The sequence below is a fragment of the Triturus cristatus genome, chromosome 3_1 (genome assembly GCF_964204655.1).
Source record: "Triturus cristatus chromosome 3_1, aTriCri1.1, whole genome shotgun sequence".
Classification (NCBI taxonomy): Eukaryota; Metazoa; Chordata; class Amphibia; order Caudata; family Salamandridae; genus Triturus; species Triturus cristatus.
The window spans coordinates 554,891,131-554,906,821 of NC_140583.1; the positions used below are offsets into that span (position 1 = coordinate 554,891,131).

Sequence of the window (15,691 nt, forward strand, 5' to 3'; positions counted from 1 at the left end):
CCACTGAGGACATCAAAGCGGCCACAAACGTGCACACCATTTGCCACCCCCTTCCTGCTTGTTTTCAATTCCTTCCCAAGTAGTTTCTGTTCCAGGATAATAACGTTGTCGTTTTCGGGAGTGTAACAATCCCCCTGTTTAATGGTTCGTAATATTTAAATCCCTTGGGAACCGGTGCTCTAACCCGAACTGGAAGCCGCACTGTCCGTTTGTCCCTCTTGGTATTTTATCAACATTCCTAGTGTGCTAAATGATTTTTTAAGTCGCTTAATCTGAGGGTCGCTGCTGGCCGCGTGCAGCAGCAGTCGGTAGTGGTGGATTTGCTCCGTCTATTTGCTAGAGCAGTGTACAAAGTGGGATTAGAGCCGCTTCAGACAGATCGTGCCAGGGAGCCGGTGCTGTCGCTCCGCCACCGTCCTAGCTTCCGGCTGCAGGAATGGCGCGCTGTTACCCTTATCCATTGCTGCAGTTCCTATTTTACAGGGATGTCTAACCTCTTCCTTTCCATAAGCGTTCTTCGAGGACTCCTGTTTTGTTTGTTGCTGCCGCAACGATGAAATGTCATTCTAAACGGTGATTTATAGATCTATATTTCATCAATAGCTCTATAGGAACAGCTGTTCATCATGCCTTATAAGTTTCAATACACAAGTTAAGAGTAGTCTAATTTTTTTTTGCCTTAAAATAACCGAATGTTCGAAAGCTTCTCTTCCCGCCCGCGTTTGAATGTAAAAAAATAAAAAATAAAAAAAACCTGCAAAAAAACCCTGCATCTATTGAATGTGCTTCAACAGGTTTTTAGTTGTATATCCAGGTAGATGAATACATTTTAGATTAAAAATAGAGATTACACGGAAGCCAGCAGCTACGAAGACTCGGCTTTGAGAGCCAGTGGCATAAAGACTTGATCGCCAAGACCTTGGTCCAGTGCACAAACCCTATATGATGGAGGGCCAGCATTTTTTGACAGGTTAGCGCGTAGGTACCAGCAATTGAGAAATGTGATCGCAGAAAAGAAAAATCGCCTAACTGATGGCAGATCTCCCCGACCATGCTAGCAGAAGTCTGTGTGAGAGCAGCCTTGTACAGGAACTCCTTGTCCCGGTTATCCATTTCTGGCAAAACGACCTGAAAATTAGGAAGGCTGTTAAGCCATTGCTTGTTAAACTGTTTTATATTTAGGACGTTGTCCTTCTCATTTTCCAACATCTTTTCCAGAGGTCCTTGCATTTTCTTTTTATTCTTTTAGTGTCTGCGATAGAAGAGTGCGGGTTGGCGCCTGCCTGTAGTGCTGGCACCCTGTAACATAACTGCAGAATGTTCCAGGTGCTGCGTTTCCACAAACCATTGATTGTTTGAAGCACAAGGGGTACCGTTTTGCCCATCAATATCTGCTTATTTTCAAGAGGGTTTTGCATTTGAGTTTTCTGGAAAACATGTAAATTTTACGTTTTAAAATTCGAAACATCTGTTTTTACAGAGAAGTAGCAGATTTGTTATAATTTTTTTAGTCATTATTTGAATGCACGCTAAACATTTAAATTTGAAACGCTCCGCCCTTGTGGAAGGCCAATTTATGAGAGGTTTTGTGTCGCCCTTGCTCCAAGGAAGGGGACGCAGGATGAAACAAAACCTAGAAGGAGATTTACCCAGCCATGCAAAGGCACCTTGCAAAGCCACTGCTTTGCTTAGTAAATCTGGAGTAACGCAAGCATTTAACAGTTTGAGAGGTGAGAATGATGGGGCAGCAGACGCACTGATGCAGATATAGTGAACCTGCTGCAGTTAAGTTCAAAAAGATTATGGATATTGTGTTTAAATTTCAGCTAAACGATTCATTCCACAGGAATGAACTGTGCAGCTGCGTTATTGTTGGTTTAATGTTTTCTCTGGAAGCTAGTGGCCAACGTTTGTGCCAGAATGGGTTCTAATGCAGTCATTTTTAGGTCCAGAATAGAGAGCGCGTGCACTTTCTCTTCCAGGCCTATATTATTTTCCTATCATGGGCCTACGGACCACCCACTGCCTACCACTGAGTGCATCTTTTTCAGCTGGCTCCATCGTGTACTTCTCCTCTTTCCATGCTCCTCCCCTGCCTTAATTGGTTTGCACTCACGCTCCCTCCTTCAATTGTCCATGTCTACCCTCCCTCCCATTGTCTGTTGCCCTGCTGCCACCCTCACTTTGTCTGCGTTGTTCCGCTCCCACTCGCCATAATCAAAAAGGCACTATGATGCAGACACTGCATGCCGCATCATAGTGCTTTTCCCCCCACGCCCTCTGTTGGACAAGTTGCTTCCCCTCCACCCTGCATAACTTATGAACTACAAGTACCACAAGCATTTGCAATGCAATAGGTCTCAAAATTACGAGAGTTTAAGCTATTGGCATGGTAAGTGACAATGCCTTTTATTTATCTGTTTTAAAAACAACACATAAATAAAAGGCATTGCCATTTACAATGCCCATTGCTCAAACTCTTGTAAATGCGAGACCTATTGCATTGCAAATGATTGTTATTGAGGGGATTCAAAAACGGACATAGCGCAGGCACGAGAGAGAGAGAGGGAGAGAGAGAGGGAGAGCATTTTCTCCCCCATACAAATCGAAGTATAGGCCATTGTCTGCGCTGGTCACACACAGTGGGCCAAATTACAAGCCCAACAGGGAGGTAACCACACAGACCCACATGTTCCAGTCGGATTCCCCACTCATGTGGATTTAGATTCTCATTGATCACGCGCTCTCTCTCAGCAGATGGGTCATGGGAGTGGGGGGGTGGGGGGATGTGGAGGGTTATCAATGTTCAGGGCAGGCTTTGAGGTGGCTGATGGAGCATTCGGTGCTATCCTCGTGACGTAAGAAGGGGGTTAGTGCGGGCCCTGGCTCGGTGTTTCTTTGCTAGAAAAATACAGGTGTGGGAACTTTGGGCCGGTTGAATTTGAGCGAGAGGTATTCAACGTGAGGTTACTCCCCAATACATGGGAATGGACTAAAAATTGCGCTGTACAGGGGTGCAGAGTTTGCACCCTCCTGGTACCATGCAACTCATAATCGGCACTGTCACAAACCAGGCCCATGAGACCACTTTGCTAATCAGGAATCTGATCTCCATAATTAAAATGCCAAGAAACACACATTTAGGAGCTGGAGTTTATGAAAGTTATTTTTCATTAAGCATACATGGAATAAGCATCGGTAAGTAGGCGTCATAGCCATTTCCGGAACATCGGTAACAAAAACAATCATGCACAGCAGGGACAGACAGTTATTGTCACTTACACCCATAGCAGAGCACACCGGGAGCACCGTCAAATATTTGAAACAGTAAAAATAGATAAATATATATTCGGTTACCATAAGTGCAGTGTAGGTGTAAGGATAATGATAGGCCAAATAACAGACGTCCTCGTTGTGAGAGAAGGTGACTGAAAAAGTCAGCGTGTAGTAGCGTTTCCCTCTCAAGTCGCCCGAAGTGGCTGTCGTGCGGCAATATGGATTCCTGGAAAACATGGCCAGAACTCAATTAGACCCCTGCGTCACCCGCTTGTACTGATGTCATGACTGGTACCAAGGACACAAAAAACCGAGAATACACAACGTTTGCAAATCAAGGTTCAGACAAAGCACACAATGGACTCGAGCTTCCGGTTGCCACTGTTTTGTAACAAATGTTGGACTCGAAACACTTCTCGAGAGGTTCTTAACACAACCGCAGCTCATCACAATACCTCCTTTGACTTTGCAGGGCAGGCTGACTCTGAAAGAGCTCGTGTCAGACAAACCTGAATACGCAAATAGCCAACTCGTGCACTTTAAAGATAAGTATCACAGCAGATTGCACCCAGTAGTACATTGCAAAGAATAATATTCTCCCACAGCGCCACTTATGTAGTTACCGAACCTTTCTGATTGTAAAAGTACTGCGTAGGGGGCTTCCGAGAAATAGGGCGCATACGGAAAGAAACCGATAGCAGCACTTTTACTTTGAATATGTGTATAACACTCAACATTTGCAATTACATTTCACACACCTGGAGCACATTGTACACTGCATCTATATTAAAATCTTCTAAGCACGAAGCAGATATTTTTCCCCATACATTTTTAGCAGAAACCTATAATTAACGTGACTTTGCAAGACATTCGTAGCCAAAATAGTCAGAAAAATAAGGTTTCATGGTCACCGGCAAATCGTAGCGGTGAATGGTATTCAGGTGTGAAACGCTAACATTGTTGCATCTGATAACATTTTAAGGAGCAAAGACATCAGCGCCTTCAATTGATTTGCATGGAAATGATCAATTCCTTTTTGAGGCATTTCACATATGGCCCTAGAGTCCAGATTACAATTGGTCCTATTCTGGACCTGACGCCCAAACACAATCCTTTTAGCAGCATGTAAGCATAGAGGGGAGGAAACTGGTTATTATTGCCAACCGCTCCTCTTATCCTGGGAGTCTGGCCTACATTCACCATCCACAAATTACACGGAGACCGCTCCTAGCATTGTCCGGTCCACTTTTCAGTGAACTGAGGTGAGTGTCAATCACCTCTGCTTCCCTCTGCATCCAAACATCTTTATTCTTGTCTTTAGGGATGCTAGAGTCATTTGATATCTCCCATCCCTCCACTTACATGAGACTAGACGCTATTCCATGTAGCCAGTATGTACTTTTTACCTTTTTACCAAACTGATGTATTCTATATATTGAATAAATCCATCAATTTCTAATACTCAGCCCTCTTCTTCCCAAGACCCCTACCATCCTCAGTCCTGATGAGACCCTATAATTCTGAAAGGGTCGAAACGCTGTGTCACTTGTATAGAGACTGACAACGTTTCTTGCTTAATGCAGATACACATATTACATTATTGTATCCATAACTGTTTGTACCTGAATTTGCTGTCTCACATGTGTATCAACCAATCACTTTTTGAGTTGATTTCCTTTTGTTTCAATTCTTTTATTATCTTTCCTTTAGTCTTGATTGACTACACACCTAGGGTCTGCTATTTCTTCTTTCACTGTACACAATGTAATTGACTGTCAGAATTTATATTGATTTTGAATAAACTCGGTTCGGCTGAACAGTGTTACATACTGGCTGAGTTATTATTGCTCTTTTTAAATGTTTGAAATATTGCATCGCCTTTGTATGTGATTTAGTCAGCACAGATATATCTGTGATACCCATATAACGATGCGTAAAATGAGTTCTGTGTGAACGTTTTTTCTCAAGGATTACTTGATACCTCTGTGTGCTTGGACATAAGGGTTGCTCTTGTGGTTTTGTTTAAATATTCTCCTGGATGAGGCACAACAACCTTTCTTTATCGACTCAAGCCACATGGTGTAACTTCTTCTCTCCTTCCTTGACTAGTAAAAAAACATACATTATTCTAGCTAACAAAAGGACTTCTTCACCTACAACACAAAACATGAGAAAGAACAAATTCCACAGCACACATGAAATACAGCTATTAATTCTAAACCGAGTTTCCAGGGAACTGCATTTCAAGCCTACAAAGTTCAGCTAACATAGAAAGCATCACATAAGCTTTACGAATTTGCATGAAAATAAAGCACATTCAATTAATTAATTTACCTCCATTTAAAATGACACAATTAAATAGCATTTCCAGTTTAATTGTCAGTTCACTACACCAGTTATTCACTTTAATGTTTTATGCTGGTTACATTAACTTTCTATGTTAATTCCTCATGTTATTTGTCCATGGCCTAAGCACATCACGTTTCGAGTTAATACATTTCACAATTCTAACACGTCACGTTAACACAACAAAGGATTACATGCATGTGGCCTCAATACGTGTGATTATAATGCACCCCTACAATTTAATGCGGTTTCCGGGACATCAGAACTATACATTTTGACTCCGCTATTTAAACAGGGATTGGATTGATAAATTCTGCTGTAAGCACGGCATCCCTTTGCGCTTTTCCCCATTTAAATTTCAGTAAGTAAACCTGCGGAAATCTACTGAAGGAAAAATGTAAATTACACATTCATTTACTAATTTCTCTTTAGAATAATTTGATTAGAGGATATTTATGGCATCAGGCAATTCCTCACACTGCATTGTTTGCATTTAACAGGAAAGGTAAATGCCAGCCCCACTTGTAAACTAAAAAACACGACAGGGACCATGATGAGAAATGTGTGTGTCTATGTAAACTGGTCACTTTCCTCATGTGCTGATCCCGGAAATGAAAGCTGACCAATTTTGTTTTCCAAATATTTGCTGTAACTACAGGATGCTCGCCAAATATTGTGCAAATCTCAAATGTAACATTTGACTTATCATCCCATTTTAGGAAGTGGGAAACGTTGTGAGTTGCAGGTAGCCATGCTTACGTAATGCCGGTCACCCATTGAGCTTTAAAATTCTTTGTGCAGCCCTCAGCTCTGAACATGGAGATTTGTACTAATACCGGTTGTTTTTAGTCTCAGCAGGAGTCTGGTAGCTGACCAGGATTTACCTTTTCAGCTGATAGACCGCTAAGGCAAAAAACGTCAATCCTGGCATTCCTGATGCCTGGGACAGTGTGTTTTTCTTTGACAGAAGAAGGTGCTTTGTACTCTGAGTACCAGCCACAGCCATTTTCAAAGGTTGCCAGAGAAGATGATTTTCTTCTGAACAACCAAGTGCATACAACCTGAAAAGGTAATTGACCTTTAAAAAAATTTTAGCTGGTCATTTCAGTGGGACCCAGCTGTGTCTGCAAACCTTGCTCTGTGCCCATGTCTTATGGCTACATGAGAGATTGGCATAATGTACATGGAAAATACTGTCAGGACATGTAAAGGGTAACATGTTTTGCAACCACAAAGAGGTTTTCTAGGTCCTCCACTTTATGCTCAATTAGCTAAGTTCAAAGCACTAATTTCAATGCGCTAGGTTACAGGCTCTGAGTTCTAGAAGTCACAAGGTACAGTGAGCGATGATTATTTCAAAATAAAGCATGTGTGAACATGGATGATACATGGTATGACTTTAGGATACAGGGTGCGAGGTATGAATTATATGTTCTGAAAGTGTGTATGTATGAGGATATAACTAGGACTGGGTGGTAAATTCCGTTCCGCTCACGGAATTTGGGTAATTTTGCGTTCCGCGGAGAATGTGGAATTGCCAAAAATTCAGCGATCTGCGGCTTCGCAGAATTTTTTGCTTGTTCGCGCTTTCAAAATGCGTGTTCGAGAGATATTTCCCCCGAGCACAAAAACAGCGTTCGCGAACAGGAAAAAATCACCGCCAACGGGCAGAACAAGCAATTCCACGTGTTTGCGGAACTCTGCATGCTAGCGGAGATTTTTTACCATTTCGCAGAGCTTTGCATAGCGCGACTATGCAAATTCAGCCCACCCCTAGATATAACCTTTGACCATTTCTAATCATGGAGTTCAGTTACTCCAACGTTCTAACATGTTGAGTTCCTTGAATCCAAGTGAGCTCAGTGAAGTCATGATCCAACAGACAATAGCTATATCTAGCCTCTATGTCCTGGTATTGTCCATTTGGCCTTCATTTCTCTTCCTAAAATTAACTGTGCTTGTACCTCGAGTCTAGGGTGATACCTTGCGTACTACATTTTAGCAAGAAACATCACAAAAATGGTACAGATTGTACAACCAACTGCAGCCCTTTCTGTGTGTTTGTTGTCCATTGGCATCCTACCCTCCACCAAGCACCTAACGATGTTTTTCTCGGTCACCAAAAATAGCCATACACATAGTGATATTCAATAGGTAAAAGTGCTTTTTGTATTGTGGCTATTATTCTCTTTTGATAGCCTGAGTAAAAAAAAAAAAAGAAAAATGGAAGATGTGCTAGAGGAAGTGAACACAACAAGCCTCCATCAAGTGTGAAGAACTGTGGGAGATATGGGAGGATCTTTTGGCAGTGAAAATTCTTTTGTTGCGACTATTTCGATAGATGAGGAAGTGAATAGATCCAGGATAGTAAGGATGGAGTGGCCAAGGAAGAAATTCAGTGATAGGAAAGTGGAAGGGAGTTAGGCCTGACAGTTTACAGCAAAGATTGCTATATTTCTGAAAAGGGGATGATCAACTGAACTTACAGTTCACCTCACAAATACCAGACCCAATCATAAAGGGGAATAGAAGGGGCGTGGCTTGGTGCTCGGCAAGATGGCCGCACTGTAGTGTTGCTTTGCTGGTCGCCGAACGATATCCTGCATTTATCCTTCCCCTACTGAGCCATCTGCCGTCAAACTTGATGGGACTGTCTTGCTGGCTCCGTGGCCTCTCTGGCGACGTAATTTGTGCTGCGGTGTGAATATTGGAGGAGGATCGGCGGTGGAGGAAGTGTGGTGGTGCTGCAGAAATGGCGGCGTGGTGAGGACCGGGGATCCGCCCTTCGAATCCTGAAGCTGAATGAACCTCACCGTTGGATAATCTGAGCCGACCAGAATGAGGCGTGGGCTGCGCTGTCTGCCAAGACGCTGCCTCAACGGCTGGGCGGGAGAGAGTGACCGTACCGGCAGCTGTCGGAGGTGAGCGGGGGACCTGCGCAGGAAGATCGGGGAGCTGGTGATACGCAAGCGGCCTGCGCTGATTGTCAGAGTAGACCGCGCACGGACCGCGAGACTGTGAGCGAGTCGGGCGGCGCTCCCTGCCGCTGTGCTGCTTCGCTGGGATTTTCCCCTCCTCCCTCCCCACCTGCTGCCACCGCTTGGACTGCCTGGTGCGGGGATCGGCCACCGCTTCATTGCCCACATGCCATTCAGATACACGCGATGAAAGAGGATACAGACCATGAACTGATGCGGTGAGGTGGGGCAAAACTGTGAATAGATGGCTAGACTGGGCGCTGGTGATCTGAGGATTTGAGCTTTACTGGTGTGCTTCCCATGCGGAGTGTCCCCTTCGCCTCCCTGCTGTGAGATCCACTCTCCTGTACTGCTGTGAACCGGAGCAATATAGGATGGCCCACTGCACTGCCATTCGGAGATCAGCCGGAGTTTGAAGTCAATGCCTGGCGCAACTTGGAGAACAGCACACTGATTGTGGCAAGCTTTCTGGTGCCCCCTTACGCTGTTCTTTTGAGGACAGGGCATTTGAGAGACAGAAGGAGACTCTGCTGGGGGCCTATCCCTGACTGCGCCGCTTGCGTTCTGGGGGGTGCATCGCTGGGGGGCTCGTGGCTCAAGGAGTGTGGTAGTGCTGCCTCGTTTCTAGGTGGAGAGCTGTGACTGGCAGGGAGGGACAACATGGGCAAGCCAGACAAGAACCAACCGCGTCTTACATTTGAGCTATGGAAGGGAGGCAAATTGGCACAAAATGCTGCCTCTGATTCGGAGCTGGATTCCTCATCGCAGGCCCCCACGGCGATGGAGGAATCGCTCGCAGCGTTTCACGAAAGTCTTCAAGCAATAGATTGCAAGATTGAGGCCCTTAACGGCAGAATGCATCACTTCTCTGCAAAGTTAGATAAACAGACGGTGCGGCTCGGAGAGGCAGAACAGTGCATCTCCGATGCTGAGGACGGTTTGCAACAAGTTGCCACGAAGACGTCAGACATCACGAAAATTCTAGCTGTTATTAAAGCAAAAGATGAGGACATTGAAGCGCGCTCAAGGCGCAACAACATTTGCGTTTTGGGCCTTCCTGAATCTACAAATGTGGGGCGATTGGAAGATTACATGGAGGAGCTGTTTCGCGAAGTTTGTGGAGCTGACAACTTATCTACCCTCTTTGCTGTTGAGCGTGCTCACAGAGCTTTGGCGGCGCGCCCTCCACCTGGTGCTCCTCCAAGGCCAATAATTGCCAGGCTGTTAAATTTCAGGGACTGCGACACTATCCTGCACACAACACGTCAAAAAGGTAGAACGACCTACCAAAATAATGTTCTATCTTTCTACCCTGATTTTACAGCAAATGTGCAAGCAGCACGGAAGGAATTTCAAAATGTCAAGAAGGTGTTGATCAAAGAACGGATCCCTTATGCGATGCTTTATCCAGCCAGGCTACGCATAGGTGAGGCAGCCAACGGCAGGATTTTCACAAGTTCCAAACACGCGATGGAACACGCCAGGTCTCTGAGACATCAGCGGACATCACCGGACCATACGTCAGACATCGATGACTGAACAGTAAGAGGGGCTCTGACCCGCACATAGACTTGATCCGGCTCTCAGGTTATATGGACTGAGTGAATTGTTTGAGTTACTTTATTGATCTCTCACTGCTTTGATTTTATCCTTTTCTTGTTCCTTTGTTTTGAATTCTGATGTGTGTGCATGATGCAGTCTGGCCTATGGAACTTTTTCTTGTTTTATTGCACAAGAGTTCTCCTATGCATGTGGCGAGCCGAGAGGGTGACTGTGTGATCCTTTGCCCTGTGCCTGCCTCTGGGAGGTAGTGGGCGCTTAACTAACTGCCCTACATTATGTGATTTTATTGGGAATAATGATATGGCGATGGTGGTGGAATGTAATTGAATATTGGCGGCCCCCTCCCTACTAGATCTGGGAGTGGATTTCCCTGCTACGCCCCCAATGGGTATGCCCCACCTGAGACATTATGGTTTGTTGTTTTTGTTGGGGTGGGAGTTTTATAGGGGGCTGGTCTTTAGCGAATTGGGGTTGCTGAAGTGGGTGGGGGGGGGGGAATGTTCTAATTTTTCCAGTCAATGGTACGGAGATTGGGGATACACTGATATTTTAACTGTGTGTGGCTGTGTATACATGTGCGTTGGAATAGTTAACCGTATGTTCTGCCCTGCTTACTGTTATAGATGAAGGGTGAATTGTACAAATGTATAACTTGGAATGTCCGAGGTTTGAATACACCTAAAAAGACCAGGCAAGTGTTGGCGCAACTAGATAGGCATAGAGTGCAAATTGCTTTGTTGCAAGAGACTCACCTGCATAGGCACACTGAAGGGGCTGTGGCGCGCAGATGGGCGGCCTACCGACTTGCTTCATCGTATTCCACATATGCGAGAGGGGTTATTATTCTCATTAAGAAGGGGTGCCGTTTACGCCTTTGAAGAATTGTGTGGATAAGGAGGGCCGTTGGGCTATGGTGCAGGGCACGTTGGGGAAGGTATTGGTGACAATAGTCAACACATATGGACCAGTGGTGGTTGATGCAACGCCTTTCTTGCAAATGATTAATGTATTGCGCACCTGGCCGGAGGCTGCACTTATCTGGGGGGGCGACCTTAATGCACACCTTGACCCACGGGTAGACAAATCCAACCCGGTTGGGGCACGCATTGCTAAAGTGGCACAATGCATACGGGATGTCATGTTGGAAATGGGATTGGTAGATGCCTGGCGCCTGAGACATGAGGGAGTTTTGGAAGGTACGCACATAACCCCAGCATTTAACAGCTGGTCTAGGCTGGACTACTGGCTGCTCAGTATGGAAGCTAATGGATGGGTGGAGAGGGTCCACACGCTCCCGCAGACTTTATCTGACCACAACCCTGTTGTGCTGGACATGGTCATACCGGCAAACCCGCACCGACCATTCACATGGTGCTTTAAAGCAGACGCACTGTTGGACCCGCTTTATGCCGAGACTATTAAGACTGCTATTATACAGTATTTTGAGCAGAATGAAGGCTCTGTCCACAGTCAGGCTCTCCTATGGGACACCTTCAAGGCGACGATCCGAGGGGTATGTATAAGTACCTCAGCGGGAATCCTCAAAGATATCAGAGGACAATTGCATAAGATCGAAAAGCAACTAGGGGCTCTAGAATCTCAATACAGCAGTGCACCATCTAGTGAGGTTTTGGCCCAAATACACAAACATGTTGTGGAGTATAATTCCTTGGCGGACACGGAAACAAAATATCTGTCCAAGAGGCATGTGGCCAGGGCTTATGGCGAGGGGGGCAGGCCAGGAAGGGTGCTGATAAATAGACTATCGGAATGACCAGATAACCCCCCCGATTGACCACATAATTAATGAGGCTGGGGAGACTCACTATTCTCAATGTGCCATTGTGGAGCAATTTCATAGTTTTTATGCCTCTCGGTATACCACCCGGGGGGCATGGATGACGAAGCTATGAATGATTATTTGGAGGATACGGCCTGTGCATGTCTCTCCGATGACCACAGGAAATTTTTAAGTCTACCTATTGAAGAGAGTGATGTCAAGGAGGCCATTTATTCCTTGCCAAATAATAAGGCTCCCGGGCCGGATGGCCTAACAGCGGAATTTTATAAGGCATATGCGGATCTACTCATACCATACTTGCTAGAAGTATATGCGGAAGCTCACGACTCAGGTTAATTACCTCCATCGATGAGACAAGCCTTAAATATAACATTGCTGAAGAAAGACAAATCTCCCTCGCGATGTGACTCCTGTCGCCCATTATCATTGATAAACTTAGATGCTAAGATATTGGCGAAGACTATGGCCACCAAGCTGCAGCCCCTAATGCCACTTCTCGTGCTCCCAGACCAAGCTGGGTTTATACCGGGCCGCTCTACTTCCCTTAACCTGCGCACCATGTTTGCTATGTTCCATGTGCTCAATCCTGATTTGTCGGCCGTCGCAGTGTTATTAGACGCTGCGAAAGCATTTGATTCCATAGACTTGAAGTACATGTTGCACATCCTAAACAGAATGGGATTTCCTCCCGTTTTCATTCGTGGTATACAGATCCTATATACTGAAGTCTCTGCGAGGGTGGGCGGGCTCACATCAGAGCTTTTTTGCATAGAACGTGGCACCAGGCAGGGCTGCCCCCTTTCCCCCCTACTTTTCGCTATAGTTTTGGAGCCGTTGGCGTGTAAAATTGGGCAGTCCCACAGGGCTGCTGCTCTGAATTTTCTGAATAGACCAGTTGGAATCTCCCTATACGCGGACAACATGGTCCTTTATGTTCGCGAGCCACAGCGCTACCAAAACCCTGCTGTTGAAGCTGGTATGGGGCAATAAACAACCGAGGATCAGCTGGCGCACATTGACCTTGACATGCGAAAAGGGGGATTTAATGCTCCGGATTTTTATGTATATTATTTATGTGGGCAGGCTCAATATGCGTACTTCTGGTTTAAGCCTCATGCCTTCATTCCACATGTGGCTGTAGAGGAGGGAGATGCGCACCCGGTACCCTTGAGAAGCATCATTACTCACACCAATAGACAGATGCCTAAGTCCGAGATAAACACAATAGATGTCACTATTGCAGCGTGGCAGGAGATTGGGAAGCGAACACACAAACTTCCACTTTATGCCCCAGCATTACCCATAGCAGGACATGCTGCTCTATCAGTAGCTCGAGAGCACGGCCCTGTAACGGCTCTCGGAGAAGCAGGCATCACACTAATGAGTGACTTATATCAAGGAGGAAGGTACATCACGGGTAATGACCTGGACTACATACAAAATCCCATGCCTTTATTTCAGTACACCTGTTATAGACTCCGGCGAGCAATAAAAGACCACTACACTAGTTTTCCGGAGGAACCGGAGACGTTGCAAGCGCTGCAACTGATACTGCTAACCCCAAACCGAAAGAAGCTGGTAACTAAGCTGTATAAAGCAATTCAGGGGGAAACAATTTGTGGAGCAGACAAAAGTCTGGAGCGATGGAATACGGTAATGGCCCCCCTGATCACTGACACAGAATGGAAACAGATTTGTATGTTAACAGGTAGACTGACATCAAATTGCAACTTGCGAATCATTCATCTAAAATGTATTCATCAAGTGTACCATACTCCCAGAAAGTTGCACAGGATGGAGCTAAGAGAGTCGGCCTGTTGTAAGAGGTGCGGGTGGGATGGGGCGGAATTTCTTCATCTGGCATGGCAATGTACGCTGGTATTCCAATATTGGGAAAAGGTTACTAATCTTATAAACATCATGACTGGCCAGGTAATTCAGTGCACGCCACTAGTGTGTCTACTCGGATATGTCCCCCAATTGAAAGCTGCGGTGGGAAGATTTGTTAGAGTGGCCCTGCTGGTAGCTAAAAGGCGGGTTCTATTCACACGGGACAGCCGGCTGAGCCCGAAAGCTGATCTTAAGGACATGGTTTACTGCCGCAAACAGCTGGAATTGTATGCGGAAGAACTGCCAACGGCCTCTCGACCCAAGGATATATGGGCTCCCCTGCGAGAATACCTCCTGGCTCAGAGCGAATCGAACTCGGTGTAAACATACACTGACTGGAGCCTACTCAGACTCTTACAAACACTCGGACAATACATCATTGCGGTAAGGTCAGAATGAGTCGAACACATGTATGTAACACAAAGGACCACTAGAAGAGATCTGTCATTGACTGGTATGTTTTATTATTTGAGTATTGTTATGTTGTCCTTACATTGTGTATTGGAGATATGTGTACGTTGTATCACATTGCTCATACCCAATAAAAACCTATTTAAAAAAAAAAGGGTGTTTTGCTGTTTCTGGTGTGCTGCCCAATGCAGCACACATAGAAACAGCAAAAACAAGGAAAAATTAAACATTTCTCCTCGTTTGGCCATGTTAAGACCAGGTTTTCCCTGACCTTGATTTTGGCGCTGCCCCATGTTTACGCCACCCTTGTTGATGTGGGGCAGTGTCAAAATTAATGGGTTTTGCAGCAGAACGCCCACTGCAATACCCATTGCCCACCCCTTTCACGCTAAGTATAGCTTGAAAGGAGGCCATATTTACAGGGCAGCGTTGACCCACGTTCAGTGGCTTGGCGCCACCTTGTGGATAGGGCAAAGCCCCTATCGCCACGTGAACGTCTTTAAAAGTGACGTCCCTGTGGTGAAGGGGGCTTGTAAATATGCCCACTTAGCCCCTATTCTAAATAAATTAGGTCCAGAATTTTAGGCAGAACCCCTGACTAGTTCCTGGAAAGAGTGAGATCAATGGAGCATTTAAGAAGTCGAACTCCCCATAAAGAGTAGTTCAGGAAGACTCAGCTGAGCCTCTGTAGTCAAACAACAGGTGCTACAGTAACTATACCTGTAATAACATGAGAAAAGAAGGTAAAGCAGAAAAAAATAACCGCCAAATTGATAAGTAAGAAATGCCATCAGCAGTAGCTTACAGCACGTTTCTCGGAATCTCCAGTAGGAGAGAGCTCAAAGGAATAGCTCAGGAATTGTGCTAACTTAACTAGGAAACATGCACTAATATAAAACACAAAACACACATGTATCAATCAATTTTGGTGGTAGATCATCTCTAGCCAATGAGGAGAAATCGTCCGACGGTCTTCAGCTTCTTCCTTCGTTTGCACACAATGTTGACAGGATACTATCTAAAAATGTCAGTTAGTTCCTAAACATTCATATACTTGTAGGAATCATCTTGGTTCCCATGAGCTGTTCAGCAACATCTAAACTATTAACTATTCAGTGTTCCCCTGTTTAACAATGAACTATTCTCAAGACAGAAACATTTTATTTTCAACACCCTGGTTAAATCATGGGTTTCACGTCTTTGTGTAAGCATTATTGTTTTAATATACTATTCGATATTCAGCATTGGATGAGTATGTGGCACTTAGAAAACTATAAAAACACAATGAGAACATGTAGCTTGGAAAAAGAGAAATACATTTTATAAAGTCAGCACATTCTACAACAATGACAAGTTTAAGCAAGTCAATCTGGGTCATCTATCAAATACATCTGTGAATGCTTCAGCATTTGCTAAAAGCATTTAT

At 45.0% G+C, this 15,691-nt stretch overlaps 1 protein-coding gene across 1 annotated transcript in view; it reads right to left on the reverse strand.

Moving 5' to 3' along the window:
* The window catches only part of AGBL1 (AGBL carboxypeptidase 1), a 3,971,795-nt gene that overhangs the window by 2,380,547 nt on the left and 1,575,557 nt on the right, over nt 1-15,691 (reverse strand). Inside the window, exon 16 of the mRNA XM_085644473.1 lies at nt 3,358-3,502. Coding sequence (XP_085500599.1) covers nt 3,358-3,502 — 145 coding nt within the window. The remainder of the gene's footprint in view (nt 1-3,357; nt 3,503-15,691) is intronic.